This window comes from Mchenga conophoros, linkage group LG2, assembly GCF_057382185.1.
Source record: "Mchenga conophoros isolate Kocher_MC1m ecotype Shallow Benthic linkage group LG2, M_conophoros_male_GT1.1, whole genome shotgun sequence".
In the NCBI taxonomy this organism is placed as follows: Eukaryota; Metazoa; Chordata; class Actinopteri; order Cichliformes; family Cichlidae; genus Mchenga; species Mchenga conophoros.
Genome location: NC_140527.1, coordinates 35,174,521 through 35,192,504, shown reverse-complemented (window position 1 = coordinate 35,192,504; position 17,984 = coordinate 35,174,521). Strand labels below are relative to the sequence as shown.

Genomic DNA, 17,984 nt, shown 5'->3' with positions numbered 1-17,984 from the left:
GTGTGGAGGACATTTGGCAAAGCAGTGCATTTCTTACCATGTGTAGCTGCTCTGAGTGCCATCTCTGTCTAATGCATTATCCAAGCAGCCCTTCAGCCATTTGGTCTGGCCTCTCATTTGTGTGTGTGTGTGTGTGTGTGTGTGCTGTGTTGTTGTTCAGTGTTCTTCATTTCTATCATCCCCCTCCTGTCTCCCACTGCCCTTCGCCTCCTCCGCTTTTTCTTTTTTCATACATCACATGAATCAAAGGTTTCATCTTGGGGTGACGAGCAGTGTTCGGAGAAGATGCAGCAGCATCTCCAGACCTGTGCAGCAGCATGATTAGGCCGGTGATATTTGTATGCATTGCTGCACGGGGTACGACCTTAAATTTAGCCATTTATTGATTAAATTTGGATGACTTTGCAGTACAAAAGTAATAACAAGATCTTTGTTAAGTAGCAAATGCCATGTTTTTGATACCATTTTCTGATGAGAAGAGAAGACAAGCCTGAGCAATCCCAAACGCATTTATCTAAAGTGATATAATTTCAATATTAAGTGAAAACAAAAACAAAAGCTATATATTTTAACCCATATCTTACAAATTAATGTAAGCTAATGTAAACAATGGCCTAAAATAAGAAACAAGTTGTAGAAAATCCTTTAATAAACCTTTTAATGGCTTAATTTTTTTTTCTTTCAGGTCTCGTTGCCCTCAAAGGCAGCTAATTCTCAGCCTCCTTATTCCACATGAATCATTTAATAACCCTGATAAATGTGTCCAGGCTTTTTATATGTTTTATAAAAGAAACCCCACAATATAGCAGTTTTAAAGCTATATTAATAAACTATTTTAGAGCTTTTTAAGGAAAATTTTTGTTAGACACTCAGACTATGAATAGATGGCTCATATGTGATTCTTTGCATTGTTTACTGATTTGCATATAAGAATATACAGAAGGTTGACAAATAAAGGTGGAATTAGAAACCTTGACCCAGTGAGGCAGTCCAGTGGCTTAGTTTTGCTGCCAAAATTACATTTATGCTCCCTGCATTGGTCCCTCGCCTTGTCGATGTGACATCATCACACAGCCACATGCATTTATACTCACCATTATGGTGCTTTTATCCATTTGCAGTCTTCTGCAGCAGTGTTGCAGAAATCTCCCTACATGAGTTCTGTGCCATCTGGGAATCCCTGTGCTCCTGCACACGTGTGTCATATAAATGCCCATACGGGCGGTGTGGTCTTGCCTCAGGCTCGTCCATTTTGCGCCAGTGGATGTGATGCCACTTTTGCCATCCATGCGATGTATTCCCACAGTGGCAAACATAAACCGGTGCTTAGACGAAGTGGTCACTGCAGTTTTATACAAAGTTATTCAGAGTAGTCATCCTTATCCTACAGTAAAAAATGTCTCTCCTGATGTGAGTGGTCTAGTCCGAGATGAAAATGGCCCATGTGTCATAGCCTTTGCCAAAGCTTTGGACACCTGTGGCAGAAGATGTAAATGAAAACATGATGTTCAATGCCAAGAAGCACTGAGGCTGCTCTGGTGTTGGCCGCCGACATGTTACAAGAACCATGTATATTCTTCTCCTATTTAATATGTCTGTATGTTGAAGGAACATGCGGAGCAGAAGGTTCTCTCCAAGCCCCAGAACCTGCATGGGGCATCTGCAGCTTCCTGTTACATGAACATACAGCATATTTTTATATCACATGGGCTTCCTGTTTCCACCCACCAAGCTGACAGCCAGCATTATCCAGGCCTCTGTCTGTTGTATATACAAATTATTATATTATATAATAATATTATTTTCATAAGGGAAAATCATTTCTATCTACATCAATTTTGGAAAAACAGACAGACACATCTAAATCACAGAGACGGGAAAAAATGAGTCACTTGTTATTATACTGCCGTTAGAAGATTTAGAGTTTATTTTTTGTTTGTCCCGTGACACTTATCATATCTGCCGTGCTCTTCTAGTACATACCAAATTACATACCAAATACAAACTCTACCACATATCATTGTCTTTACTTGCCCAGATTAAAGCGATTTAGGTAGGTACCTGTACCTATTAGTCAAACAGATGCACAGTAGCTTAATGAAACATTGATTCTCACCATTGGAACACATGCTAATCCTGTTGGGGGAATCAACCCGTATAAATGTTTAGGTTTCTTGTTTTCCTGGAGGAGCTAGCCATCCACATTTTCTCATTTTAGTATTAGCAGCAAAAATACTCTCATGTCAGTCTGATCACATAGATCTGGGTGATTTTTATCAGTGAAAAGTGCTATATAAATACATTTTACTTACTTATGTCCTTATCAGTTAGACTCAAGATTCTCAATTAAAGGGACAATGATCACATGGTGTATCAGAGTTCTCAAAGGAAATCTTTAAGTTGCAGAAAAGGTGTTCCTAGACCACGAGATAAGTAGAGCAAAACGCCGAGTGGATTTTCCAAAATAATTCAGCTTTCTTTCTTCTCTAAAAAACTGACTTGTTACACGAGTCGCAGCCAGTAGCATAGCATGGCAGCTTAATGCTTACAACAATTATTTGATAGTAAAGTTAAGTATCTGCTGCATTCATTTTAAACTTGAACCTGAAATCACTCGCCCAGGTGAGGCGTTCGATAAAACTTCCCACTACTACTCTCCCAGCTCCCAGCTTTTTCTGAATTCCCCAAATGCTCTTAAAAAAACGAAAACCTTGAAACAGATGCTTCACTCTACCAAAACTCTGTAAACATTATATAGAAATGATCATAAGCAGCCGCTTAAAAGATCTGCCTCCGACATTTTTGTTGACTTTAAGCTGAAGCAACACGAGCTGAGGCATGCAAGGAGAGAACAAAGGAAACATTTATGTTTAATGTTTAAGCATAGCAGCTAGAACTCATTCAGATCTCTTTATTACCAGTGTGGAAGGTGTCTTATCAACACTTTCAAAGGTGCAAACTGCCTTTTTTCACAAAACTGTGCTTTTCCAGGTGTAACAGGGTCAGATGGGCAAAACTTGACTGGATGACTTTTCTTTGTAGTCTTTAACTGCAGGGTTGTGTGCACAGAGCATAACACTTTGACACTTTATAAATCTTGATTTGCCTTTGTATGCAGGATGCTAATCATAGATGCTACAGCCACAGCCTCGGTGGCTACTGCTCAGTGACTGAAAAGTCTTCCTATCCTAGATAGACCAAGAAACATTTCAGTGTTGAATAAATCATGCTTATAAAATAGTTCCAAAATGAAAGTCGAACCATGTTTGAGGCACATCTTAAACATCACCTGGGCGACGTTTGATTTTCTAGTAAGATAAGTCTGTGTCTCTATGTTTGCTTTACTGATTAGAATAAAGGTAGATGAACAATTTTCTTTTTCTGGAAAGTTTCTTGATTAAAAATGATGAGGAGAACGACCACATCTGAGCAGTGACACAAATTTGCAACCACACACGTTTAAAATTCATTCTGGTGAACTAATTGGCAATAACCAGATCCATATTATTTATCTGATCAGTTTTTAAGAGACGGTTCTCTACAGTTCAGCCTTTCTCATTGTACGGTGATCAGTTTTGACTGGGGAGATGACGTCAGGGTTTCAACCATGTTCAGACTCTTAAAATGATCATAACATTAAAAATGGACTTGCATCTGTTTTACTTAGTAAAACATGAAAGTAAGAACTGAGCCCAGAAACTCATCAGGAAAGTGTTTAGTCCCGCTGTAACAGTCTCTGTGGTGTGAACGCTAAGTTTAGGGCTTCGGTCAGCACTGGCAAAAGTAACAAACTTTCACTGCATGTACTGCCTATTTAAACCAATGAAGTTTGTATACTTGCTATCTGATTTGATAACATTTATGACAAAGCCACCAAACAAGAGAAACTATAAGTCAAAGCCTACTGTACGCCATTTCAGTGTGAAACTGTAACCAGAAGCTGAAGTCTATCCCACCCTTGGTTTATTTTAGCATAAAAATAGACACAGGAAGGAACAGCTGGTATAGAGGTTACAGCTGTGCCTATAGGTACTGTTAATTACCACATATACACATTTTAAATCTAGCATTTAGCCTAAATCTACTCAATTGTATATTAACAACAATTCTTATTTTTTTCAGCAGTTTGTTCAGCATGAACATTTTGCATTCGATCAGCTGACAGAAATGTTGTTGTTAAATATGTTTAAAATGCACACTGTGTGTAATCCAGCATAGATGAACATGGAATTTAGCAGGAAGACATGATACTGATTGCCATATGTCAGAAAAATTCACCACCCCGCATTCAGAATGTCGAGGAAAGCAGCAGCGCCGAGCCCTCCCTGTATGTGAACCACCGAGTGTCTTTTATGTTGTGTGATGATGCAACAGGGGACGGTAGGCAGGGGAGGGTGATTAGGAATAGAGATGGGCAGAGAGGAAAGGATGGGAAGCAGGAAGAAAGAGATGAAGAAATGAGAGTTTTTGGCGTAAAAGAAAGGGATGAGCTAGTAAAATATAAATAAATAAACAAGAAGAGGAAAGAAGGGGGAGGAGAGGAAAGCAGAGAGGAGCCTGTGCTCAGACACAGCCCTGTGTGTTGCCATGGTGCAGGCTCAGTCAGAGCTGCACAGCAGCTTTGCTGCTCAGCTAGCTAATTACCACAGGCTGCAATGTTGATACGCAGGCGACCAAAGCCTGCTTGTTTTCCAAGACAATTTTTCCCTCAACCACACGGCTGTAGCAGTCAGGATGCAAATCGTTTCTTTATATGCAGAAAAATATGTCTCTGATGCTGATGATGCTGTGACTAAAATGCAGTATAAAAATGTGCAGTTGCTATGTGGTGAATAGCATTATGGAACACAGTAGTGGTCCTCAGCTCTACTGTAAAGCGCTCTTCCAGCCCAGAGCTTCATTGTCCGACTGCCCCTGCTTTCTGAGAGCCAGCGGGTCCCAATCTGCCTGCTTATAAAACCCAATATGGGCCACTGTGGATTAATACTCACCATTAAAATGTGCAATTATGTAATCAGCCAAATCCAAGCCCTGCATATGTTCTCTAGAATATCTCAGCAGGTGGGAATGTGGGAGGGGAGGGGAGGGACAGTGTGATTGACAGGAATGACGCAACATCAGTACATTCTGCCAGAATTTGGGATTTTCAAGAAATTCAGCCCGTCATTCACACCGCATTAACATTTAGTGTCAAACTAGTCGTTCTTTTAGCCTTTCAAAATGAGAAATGAGCTGTGCCTTTCTATGATGATGCAAATGATTTGACCAGCAGTCCAAAGCTCACAGATTTACTGTGCTTACATTTAAGAAGCTGGAGCCAAGAGTTTTTGGGTTAGGTGGACTCATACAAAGCCATCTTGAAAACACCTCCAGGTATTAAGTTTAGGCTAGCAAGAGAAATCTATCTAAATGGATGGTCAGTGTAGAGTGTAGAGTTACCAGTCAAATGTGATTACAAACAATTTGCCCAAAAATAAGGGTTATTTTTTTTTCCACCTGAGCCAACACAGTCAGCTTCTTTACCTAAACCCACCAGAAGCCCTAAGCAACTGTTATGCTAATTCATATTACACATATACCTAGATTTACAAAACAACTTTAAGTTTTCATTCAGTATAACCCAAAATGAATGAATGAGTGAGTCATCAGGAAAGTGGTTACAGAGGTCAAGTTAGAAAGACTTCTATAGAACCCGAAACCTTTTTGCAGCCACAGCTATCGCCATCTGGTGGCCTTCGAATAGAATGCTGGTTTAAAGCTGGCTTCATCTTACGACCCGAAAGCTACAGCTCCTGTTTATGCAAAGAAACCGAGCACATGCATCAGTGCTACATGGTGATTGGCTTTTTGAGGGGAAGGGAGGGACCATCAACATCTCTGGCATTCCCAAAAGTCTTGTGTGCATTTCTACTCGGAATTCTTTGACCTCATAATATCTCTGATGCATCTGCACTGGCTTGTCCTAGAGGTAAAAATAAAATTAATATATTAAATCTTGCTTGCGTCGTCTGCATTAAAACTGAAGTCGCAAATCAGTGAGTTGTGGTTTCACAGGGGGATTTTCTCAGCAGGGTGTGGTGACATCTTGGGAGGTAGTTTACTCTCATACCTTTATTTGTAAAGAGTCCAACGGGCTTATTCTCTCTATTTATAGTCTTGAAGCTAAGCATGCATCTTCACGTTTGACAGAAAACATGATAAAGATATTTTAATCAATTCCTTTTATTTATTTAATGTCTGCAGCCCATATATTTTGCTATCATATTCCATCTATTAAATCAGTTGTTGTGTTTCAGCAGCCAGCTGGTATACAGTGGGGGTTTTTGTGTCAGAGAAATAAAAGGTTTGCATGTTTTCAGATCAGTGTGTCATCTCTCCAGTCCAGTAATATGGCTGCTCTGCTCTTGGCTGAAACCCATTCTTTAGGGGACAGTGTGTATTGCCTGAACGCAGCCCAAGGTGGGCAGTGAAAAATAGGCAATCTGGACCCTCGACAGGAGGCAGATTGATTTGGCAATCACCAAAGTGCTACAAACGTTTAAAACAATGCCCTGCTTTTATTCCCCTCTGCTGTTTGGCGCTAAATACATCAGCATATGGATAAATGTGCTCATGTATTCATAACTATCAGAGGGAAACTAGAGGCGCAGCTCTTGTATTTGTTGCCTCGCTTGTGTCCTACTTACTGTAATTCTTCATCACTTTCAACACCTACACTTATTGTGAGCCAAAACTCAGGCACGGGTAGTGAATGGAGATTTGTGTGCATGTGGGCGTTCCCAAGTGGAGCTTATAGAAAATCATGAAACCTCAACCATGACAGGAGGATCTCTGCCGCTGTGTTGAGACAGGCCTCGGCTCCTGAGAGATGGGGACGAATGGTTTTTATTGGCCTTTAGGCCAAAGTTAGGCTTGTTATTTTCACTATATTATTTTACAGTAGATCGCTAAGGACTCTGTATTTGCTCTCTATAGTTTTATCACTGTATCATGATTTTGATTTGTGAACGAGCGCTGCCTGAACAGCTGCAGCGGCCATTTGGTCCAAAATATTCTAGCAGATTTGATGAAAGGTAGGACTGCGTGAGCAAAATCGTGTGTAGTCAAAAGCAGGTAAAGGAAATTAAAGAAAGCTAATCTCTTTTCTTGCAATAACATGCACTTAAGGGGTTTAAGGATCGTGTTTGCAATACTGTTAGGACCATGAAGCAGAATCACAGTTGCAATGTTCCCATTTAAAGGAAAAAAAGTCTAAAATTGGATTGGTTTAAATGCAGCTCAGAAGATTGTGGTCTGGGGTTCACTGGAAAGAAGTAAGGAAAGGTGACAAAAATGAAAACAGAGCATTAAAAAACAGTGTTGTTTGCTACTCGTAGTGTTTATTTATTTTGATGAGGATCGCTTTGATTTTCAGTATGATACTTCTGTGAGATTTCATGTCTTTAGTACATTTGAGATGTCAGGATAGACTTAAGACTGATGAAAATCTTAGTTTCTTAGTATATAAACAGCTGTGTTTTTGGTAAATTTGAAGCTACAACTAGAAACAGCTAATGCAGCTCTATCCATGACTAAAAATCCATCTGCTAACACACTTGAAAGTCACAGTTAAAATCTTTTTATTGCCACATTAGTTCATACAAAAACCTTCATGTAAAACTATTGCATGTTCACCTGCTGGAGGCTGGTAACTGCTCATCCACCTTCTCTGCCCATCGTCCCACCTCTCTGTTACTGTTACATTTGCTGCCTGATAAAGGCATAACAGACTAAAAATAAATCTTTAAGTAAAACAACTGACCTAAATATTCATATGATATTAGACTTATAAGATCTTATTTAGCTAATTTATTTAGAGCTCATTTCTGGATATTTTCTTAAGTGTTTGCACTCGCATTGTGAAATATCTCACCTCATCCTGCCTGGGTGTTTCCTCCATGGAAGCTTGTTTCCTCCACTGAAAAAAAAAAAGTCCACATTTTTATTTATTTGCTGAAGATGTATCTTAGTAACTTGGCACATGCAAAGTAAACCAAAAATGAAAACTAAGAATATTTCACATCAGAGCAGCTGAGTAGTAAACCCATAAAAGCTTGAAAATGGCAGCACTCAGTTGGTTGTAGCTGTGCGCTGTAGCTAGTCCTGAGCTACAAATCCAAACCATCGGAGGGAAATAAATTCAGAGGCTTTTTCAGGATAACCAGTCAAAAGCAGAGCGCTAACATGCTACAGTGACCTGCGCAGGCAGGATTATGCTGATGACTATTAGACTCCTGTCACTGTGAAGCCTCACCACAGCACATGTGGTAGTTTCCATTGGAGCTGTTTTTCTGTGACATTGACTCGGTGGTGCTGGTTGTGAGACCAGTGACTAATTTGAATTAGCAGTTTAGTAATTTTCCCAGTACATGTATCTGCTAAAAAATCTGTGATGATTATTGTTTCTAAGTTTTTCATTACCCATCTTTAGCACAGCGGTTGGCTGTTTCCAAGAGCACCTGTAATGCTGTTACCACTTATTAGCAGCAACATCTGAAAAGCAGGGATGACTCAGTCACAGGGCTGACACCGATGCATCATTTGTCGTGCAGCTTTATATGTTGCAGGAATGTATGTATTGTATGGTCTTTAAAAGCAAAGAATAACGACATGGTTAGGATACTGAGTCAGTCAGTTGAATCCGTTTATTGATTGTTTCTAAACTGGACAATCAGGCCCATTTTTTGCAATGTATAAATGAAAAACGAATATTTAATGTATTTAAAAATAATCGTTCTCAACATTTCTGCTGTTAAATGTTCTTGGTTTTTTCTGTTGGTTTATTCTGTACCTTATTATCTGTAGATTGCAAAAAAATGTTTCAAGTTTTCTTTATTTATAACGCCCTGAGGGTTTAGATCCTTGATTTAGATAATCACCTGCAGCAACTGCTTTGTTGCTTTGTCATTTTTCCAAAAACACACAGACCACAGCAGTACTGATATTAGAATATAAAGAACGGCTAAAGTCATGATATTATTAAGGCCATTTGTTTGTCTCTGTGCATCTGTGATGGAAAAATAGAGAAATCTACTGTGGTTTTGAGTTTTTTGACTGGGTTTTTTTTATTATGAAAGCATTACAAGCATTCAAGATGCAGTCACAAAACTTCATAGGAGAATGTTTGACATCATAATTAAGGTGGAGTCTTAAAATTAGTGTGGTCTATGGATTTGCTGGTGTCTCGGCTGTGTGGCAGATTGATGAAAAAATTCTCCATAACTCAGTTGCATTAGTTTCCACTACAATCAAAGTCAAAGGTTTGAATCAAAGACATTAGTGGAAACATGTTGCTTTTGAAAAAAGATAATACTGAAATATCACCCACCCCACTTGGAAAAGCACAGGTCTGTCTAACTACACTGTAATAACATTAATAGAAGTTCAGCTGTATTCAAGTGTGCCAGTAAGCCATGACATTGTCACCGTGAGCCAGCGTGAGCAATGTCAGCCACTATTAATGTTATTATTTACAACCTGCTCTTTTCCCACTTTGTCGTGTCAGAATCCACGCTTGCTACATGCCAGATGTACTGTCACAAGCACACAGAGCGAGGTGCAGTCAAGTTCAAACCCGATCAGTTGTAGAAAGCCTTCTTGAGCAACATTGTTATGAATATTCGTTACACTCAGTACTTCTACCTAGTGGCTGCTACTTGTGAAGGTCAAACTAGCCAGCTCTCATTTGAAGCTGCTCAGCATGGCAGAGAGGTAAGCCAGAGCATGCTTTTGTAATATTACATAAAGATGAGGAGGGAGTGCTGCTGACAGCTGTGACGGGCTATTAATTATAGTTTCATAGATGTGTGTCCATCCTTCATAGGTGTGTGTTGGGAGGGTTTGGAAGCAGGGGGGGGCAACATAATCAAAATGCTCAATCATAGCCATCAAATCAGAAAACTTTGAGCTTTAATTGGTCTGTTTTATGTGCGAACTAATTAATTTCCCTATTGAAATGAATGGCTGGATTCAGCTACCGTTGTAAAGGGATAGCTGGAACAGTTGACCTTTACCGCTGTGGGATTTTCTTTATTACATCTCGTTATTCCGCCTTTGTCCCTGACATTGAGTTTTGACAGCATCTGCAAGTAAAACATCTCTCGCTGTCATCTGTTCAGCCTTCTCAGATGCTTCTTCTCTCACCTGGCTTCTCGCCCTCCCTCTTCCCGCTTGCACAGGGGATACAGCGTGAATGAGATGTTGGGCGCATGGTAATTGAGCAGGTATTGATTAGACTGCAGCGTGGCCTACGAGAAGCCAATAAGAGCCGAAGGATCAGAGCAGCAGCACCAACTGCATCTCTCATTCTGCTAGAAAACAAACGCAGCACAGCTAGAGGCATCTACTTTTTTAGATAACGTAAGCACGTCACAGCATACCTTGTTCTCCTATCTGCTATTAGCGCTGACTTCAGGCCTGGGAAGAGCTTCCTTCAGCATCGGCTGAAGCATTTAAATGACTGGGCGCATCGTCTGAGCAGGGCTGACTGTCATATTTCACCACTGGAGACTGAGCTCTCATGTCAGCGTGCCTTGGTGAGAGCAGAACTGATATGGAAATGTTTGCTAAGGAGGAAAGGGTTATTGCCCTGTCAGCATGCTGTCACCGTGCACATGCTGAAGCCTCTCCGTCTTTTTCCCCCCTCTACCTATGACGAAGATGAGGGTTTAAAAGCACAGAATGTAATGCTGACAGTCAAACCTTCCTAAGGTTTTGGATTATTTTGAACAGAGGCAGCTGCCTGCGTATATGTTATGCAAGCTTCACCAACACATTTAAAATTAGATTTGTTGATATTTGTTATGTTTTTTTGCCATTTGTTTACCACAGTAGTAATTATATGTTAAAGAGAGGCTATGTGCAAACCTGTTTAGACTCATTTTGCTGCTCGTATTGGAGTGGCTTATTTGTACTATTCAGGCTTGTACAGTAGATATGACTATCCCTCAGTAGCCTTTTAACTTATCTTAGGAAGTAATAAAAAGTAAAAAGCTGTAAAAACTGTAAAGAAAATCACCTATAAAACAGTAAATTGTTAATTTTAGACAAGTTTGTGCTAGTCAAGCAGTTAATGCTGTACTGATAAACATATTTGTTGCAATATTATTGTGTTTTCAATTATCTCATCTAACCCTGTACAAGGAACCTTTCCCTTTCAGTACTCGCCTGCCTGCGTGCTATTAAACGTATGCATAGTCAGAATAAAAAGAATATTCCTTCTAATGGATTTGTGCCTTAAATGGTGAGGGTTCACATCTTTATAGACATGTAAATTATAAGCTGTGGTATTCACTTAAATCGGTGTGTGGGCTCTGCGGTGTGTATGTGCTTGTGTGTGTGTAGAAAAGGCAGTCAGGCACATCCAGCCTATGGCCGGGCATGTGTGAGCACAGAGCCACATAAACTGCAGTGAGGTAACAGCGAGAGCCCTGAGAGGTGGAGCAAGGGGAGGTGGCTAAGCCAATGCTGTGCGAGCGCTGGTTACCATGGGAACACATTGATTATTTAACAATTTGCATGAAGCCTGTGCCCTGCACTTGCCAAGGTTCACTGGGAGTCTGTGTAGCTTTGCTGTCCTGAGGGTCTGCAGCCAAGTTGAGTGCTGTGTGGTGCAGTGCCACCAGAACATGATACACAAGCTCTGTGATGCTGAGAGACAAGAGACAGATGCCACAGTCGCAACTGACAGAAGAGTAAGATGATAGATCGGTGAATAGGAAACCATCATGAACAGATGAACCTCGGGAGCGAGAGAAAGAAAGCACTGTGGCGATCATCGCTCCCGGTGGTCAGTGTGGACTTGTTGGAAGGAGCTCATGCTGGGGAGGCAGTCTGGACTTATTGTCCTCGTGTGCGCATTAGGTCTTTGTGTCCATATCGCAGCTTGTTTGTATGGGTGTCCCTGCAGGATTGTGCTAAAGCTTCAGCCTGAACTTACCACTGTAAATGGACACATGTAAAGAACAGCAACTGTTTGTATAAATGATTAAAGTCTGGAGTTAAAAGTCCTTTGCAGTCGTACTCATACACCTTAATGAGCTTTTGTTGAAACCCGACTCTAATGTGATCACCGTCAAAGTGTCTTTTCTAGATGAGAAAAAGCACTTTTAAATGAAAGGTACAAATGCTCACTGAAAGCTCTGTGATCAGATCAACTGGCTTGCGATGTGATTGGACCCCAGCCAGCTGTGAATGCCATCTGCTGTGGGCACATTATTAAAAAACAATCTGCCCGGGAAGTTAAAAGGTCACCTCACATGACCTCTTACGACTAGCAAGTTCCGCTTTTCGACAAAAATTATTAAAATAAACCAGTCATGCCGTTGTTTCCTTTTTACCTGGAGAATGATGTTTATTAACAAAAAAACACAAAATACACTGCCCATTTGGGAAGAATTGTGATAATTAGAGTGCTTATTGTACCAGGTGTACACGCAGATGCCCGTGGATTGGATGTAATTATCCAAATAATAGATCGAGACAAAACTCCAATGTGGCTGCCATGTAAATTTCTTCTGCAAAATTCAGACATTGAGTGGATTTTACAGTGTCAAGGAGACTCACTGAGTGTTTGGAGAGGCATAGACATAGAAAGTCAGAATTTTCGCTTCACTTGTGTGATTTTCAACTTACATCTCACAGTAGGAAAATCCAGATACTGTAAGACGTCGTTCTTCTAAAGGGGCTATTACAGCACAGGTAGTGCTATATGCTACCTCTGCTATGTATTTTAATCCTCTTTTATGGTCGGATTTCTTTAACCAGCTGTTTTGTTTCCTGTGCGTGAGGTTAGCATAGAGGTGAGAGCAGGTTGTCCACAGGGGGAGGCGGGGCAGTAATCCAGTCCAATCCAAGTTACCTGGGTAAATTGCTAAATGTTAAACAAACTCGGGGTGAGATTATCTTCCATTATTCCTTTTTGTTTGCTTGTTATGCGAGATTCAGATAGAGGGATTACGCAGCAATCCCAGGCCAGGATAATGCTGCTGTATTTTTTACCACTGATAGGTTTATTGTCTTTCAGCCGGAGTTGTAGGTTTGGTGATCCCCTCGGGAAGCATTAGTTTTCTGTGTTACTTACGATAAGCACTGGAGGCATACTGTAACAGGTGTGTTCACATGTGGTCTCAGTAGTGGATTCAGTAGCTTAGTCTGTCAGTCACCAAGGGACAACAGTAGCCAGTGTATTCCCCCGAGGTGCCCCCAGGCTGTGTTTCGTCAACTGCGGTTTCATGGTTTTCATTCACAGTAGACTGCCACTGACATAAAACATGCTTTCACCACCAAAATCTTCTGTTGAGTTGGGGTCTAAGATGAAGGGAAGGGAAAGTTCAAGCCGTTCATGAGAAATGTGCAAACACAAGCACAGACGTGAGCATCTGTTAGTCCATATGCAGATAACAGCGACGGCCCAATTGTGCTGACTGGGAGGGAGGACGAGGAGGAGGAGGGCCACAGCTGTCCAGAGTCATAGCACATCATTACTGAGTGGAGCAGGTTAAAACTACAGCTCCTCTTTGTCTGGAGACCTACCTTCATTACCAGGGAACTTGACACTGAGAAGTGTGAATGAAATTATGCATATCTTGCAAGGCGCTTTTGATCAAAGGATGAACTCTTTTGTCAAGAGTGTGTGTCAAGCCACTGTTTTGTAGACACAGATGTGTTGCAGCCACAAGCAGCTTGATTGAAAACCCTGAATCAGAGGCTTGTTTAATGCTGTTCAAGTAGATTAACATCTTACAGTAAATGTCTTTATTAGCATGATGTACACTCACCTGCCACTTCACTTGGTACACCTGTTCAACTGCTCATCACCACAAATATCTACACCGCAACTATCAACCCATAAACCCAGTGCATTTAGGCATGTAGGTATGGTTAGGACGACCTTTTAAAGTTTAAAGTGATCATCAGAATGAGGGAGAAAGGTGATTTACGTTACTTGAACATGGCATGCTTTTTGGAGCCAGAGCATTTCAGAAACCGCTGATCTACTGGTATTTTTCTCCACAACCATCTCTAAGATTTGCAGAAAACAGTCTGTAAAAAGAGAAAATATCCAGTGAGTAGCAGTTCTCGGGCAATCAACAATACCTTGTTGATCCCAGAGGTCAGAGGAGACTGCTTCGAGGTGTTAGGAAGGCAACAGCAACTAAAATAACCAGTTTTTACAACCAAGAAATGCAGAAGAGCATATCTGAATACACGTCTCATCTTGTAGCAGAAGAAGGCCACAGTCTTAAAGTACTAAGGCAACAAGTCACCAAAAGTGGACTATTTCTGCTGCACTTAATGTGGCAGTTTCAGAATTAGGTTCAGTCAATATAAAAGCGTGGATCCATCGTCCCTTGTATCAACAGTTTAGGTTGTTGGTGGTGGGTATTCTTTGGGCCCCTCAATAACAACTGAGTTATCTAAACACCACAGCCTACCTACGTATTGTTGTGGCCATATCCACCACTTTACAACCACAATTATGCACCAATCTACTGATAACCGCTTTTAGCCATCAGATCTCAGTCCAGTAGATCATCTTTGGGATGTGCTAGAATGGGATATTTATACAATGGCTGTGCAGATAACAAACATGCTGCAAATATGTGATGATATCATGTCTGCAGCACCCTGTTGAATCTATGCCATGATCAGTTAAGGCAGTTTCTGAAGGGAAAAGGGGGTCCAACCCAGTACTAGCAATATGTACCTAATAAAGTGTGAGTGAGTGTATATTCAAGGACTTGACAATAAAATGCGCATCACCCCAGACAGCTGAGGACCTGCTAAGAAATATAGTAGATATATAAACAGTAAGACAAAATAAAAATGTTCATCTTGTTCTACCATTCATCCCGCGTGTGTCCCTTTAATATCCATGCCTTTGTAAATAATTGATGGTAACTGTTCAATAGAGCAAGTAAAAGTGGATTTTTATATCATGAATGTGACAAACTGAAGTTAACTGAAAAAATAATTTATATAGTTTCATTTTATCAAACCAAATCCCAGATTCCTGAATTTCCTTTCCTTATATCTAATTATATATCATGTACATCTGTGTATATGTGCTCATATTGTAGAGCAGTAGAGCAGCATCACTCCAGGTAGTTATAAATTATAAAGTGGAAATGGCACAGTAACACAGTTCAGATTGAAAAGATGTATGATAGGCGATGTGTAATATGTAAGTCTTCAGAATCAGTCAAACTCAGCTGCTTAAACACTGTACACTGTAAGGTGATAGGGTGAGATTGGGAGAGGTTGGCGAGGTTAGTGTTAGGACAGACAGCTAAGGATTTTCTCCTCAGTGCTGGACCTGGAAGTATAAGGCCCTGCATGCACCGCTGTCTGCATCCCCCTCACGCACACAAGTCAATCAAATCAGTAGAAGTAAAGGATGGCCATCGGCTGCTCCAACACAAACCCCCTCCATCAAACTTCACTCTGCATGCCTGAAGTGGGCAAAGAAACACCAGGTGGCACAATAGAGCTGAGCTGGGAGGTTAATTGGACTGTGAAACTTAATCTTGTTTGAGTTTTGCTTTTTAAATGCTGCTTTTGATATTTCCGCTGGGAAGACGTGCTCCCTATTGTACATTTGAGCTTTTTTAAAAGCCTTAACGGAAACAAAAACAAGAGAATAAACAATTTCCCTAAAAATTATTACCAAGAAATCTAAAATAGCTTTTAGAGTCTGTATTCATTATATTTTGAGCTAATTCAACCCATCATAGTACTCAAGAATTGTTTGACCCTTAACTTTTGACAGTAACCCTGCAACAAGCAGTTACTGACCTCTCTGTCTGTTTTGCTGTTAAACTGTTGCGTCCGGACAACTGAAAAAGGTGAAAAAGTTTATTAAAAAATTGGCATCATGATGCGTTTAAATGAGCTGTTTATTTCAGACCAAGCACCAGTTATTTTCTGTTCACTAAACAAGTGCGACAGACAGATATTTTGCATAAAGAGAGATTAAAAAACTACCTGTTTGCATGTAGAATAACAGACGTGAGAGGAGATTACTGTGTAGAGTTTGTGTAATTCCGTAAACCTTGTAGCGCACCAAGCCAAAATTCATGCATTTTTCTAGACGATGCTCCGTGCTTTCATTATGTGGAAGTAGATGTGGGATAAACGTATTGTGCCAACAGCTGGAACACAAGCTGGTTTGTTTTATGAGGTGACCGCAGGATGTCTGGCTGTGACGGTTAATAAGCAGCAGTCTCACTGCCCCAGTCCTCATTCTCAGTCCTCACACCCCCCTTTCAACCCCTCCCACCCCACCCTCATCTCTCTCCCCAGTCTCACTCCCAAGGAGACTCACTGCCTGTTCCTGTGACATCCGTTCATTTTGCTCCCAAGCGATAGTGTGTGTACCGCATTACGTCTGCGTGCTGCCAGCCTCACACACTGAGATAATGTGTATCTCTTCATATTCACAGGCCAACCCTCCCCCCATCATTGTCAACGCAGACTCACTAGATGCAGGCCCTTATGTAAGTATCTGTTCTCGTTGTCTGTTACAGTATATATCCCTCTCATTCACACTTCCTGTGTCAGTGCATGAACATGTTTGTATGTTTGCGAGTGTGTGTGGATGAAAAGGCCTCCTCCTGGCAGCAACATGCTGTTTGCCATGTGGACCGACATCCATTTTCCTATTGACTCTGCCCGTTTGTTGGGATTGTGCATTCTGCAGTTGCGCATGTATTCTTACAGCGTTTGCATTTTAAGAAAGAAATGCACCTCTCATTTACAGCATTAAGGAATGTGTGGCGGTTTTCATATATATAGTAAAGCCATATTTTGACACTAATCCCGATTTACTGGGTTTCTCGTATTCAGTCTGATCTTTTTCTCATTTTTGGACATACAATGAAGGATTTTGCCGAAGCATTTGTACACGTCCCATTTTTCTTACGTGTTGGCAAACTACATACTTTGTCTTCAGAGGTGTCACTAACCATGCTGTTCATTTTTTGTGTTTTGTTTTTGGCAGGTTAATGGAAGTGATGGGATGTATAAATATGAAGAGATCATTTTGGAGAGGGTAAGTTTTACACATCGTGGATGCATTTTTTCCCACAGTATCCTCATTCTGATGATTGATGGATTTCTCCCCACTAGGTGGTGGTAAGCAGCTCAGTCTAAATGAATACCAAAGACAAATCTTAATGATTGTTAATTTATATAAAATTTTATGCAAGTGAAGACAGGCGTTTTCTCACTGCATTAGCAACGTCGTAAGTGTGATGTCCTATGTGACCCACATTAACGCCAGCTAGGCATGGCTTTTTACATAATCCTGATACACATGTCATCAGCAGACGCCAGAAATGTAAAGCACCTTCCTGTGCAATTGTTTAGCAGCCACCACTGAACTTGTCAGCGGTGGCTCAGGTTTACTGGCAGAGCTATACTGTACATTTCTGCTCTCATTATTCCACCCACGGTAGATGCAGCATATTTCTTTGCCCCTTCCGCTCTAAGTGGCATTTCTCCATGTAGAAAGCTTAAATAAACTATGCACAGACACACTTTAAAAGGTCTGTGGGTGTGTAACTTTTGGTGGTAAGGCCCAGTGTACTCCTCTTGGCTCCAGAGCAGCACACTGGGAGGCCTCAGCCTCCCTCTGTCCTAATTTGTTGCGACTGTTGCTCATTAATTATAGAAAATAATAAAGCGAAGTCTTTTCTCAGCTGTCTTGTTTGCTGCCTGTCTCTGTGGCCATGGCTGTCAGATGCAGCAGTGTGCCTGGTCCCGCTGGATCAAAATGGGTCCTCTGTCGTTTCAGGGACAGGGACGGCAGGAGGTGGCAGTATCCATCTCCTGCAGAGAGTGAGAAGCATTGTATCAGGCAACCGAAATGATGACTCTGAGCTCATCTTTACCCCAGATTTTTAATGTACTTCATACACAGATATCTCTCTGTGGGTTCATAGAGT

The 17,984-nt window shown here is 40.9% G+C and overlaps 1 protein-coding gene across 15 annotated transcripts in view; it reads left to right on the top strand.

Annotated features, from left to right (window-relative positions):
- Positions 1-17,984, top strand: part of dlg3 (discs, large homolog 3 (Drosophila)) — an 80,426-nt gene that overhangs the window by 32,475 nt on the left and 29,967 nt on the right. For 12 of the 15 annotated variants that reach the window (XM_085243220.1, XM_085243257.1, XM_085243256.1 and 9 more), the window contains 2 exons: positions 16,482-16,535; positions 17,039-17,089. In XM_085243220.1, coding sequence (XP_085099346.1) covers positions 16,482-16,535; positions 17,039-17,089 — 105 coding nt within the window. The remainder of the gene's footprint in view (positions 1-16,481; positions 16,536-17,038; positions 17,090-17,984) is intronic. The other 3 variants (XM_085243258.1, XM_085243254.1, XM_085243227.1) reach the window with 1 other exon arrangement.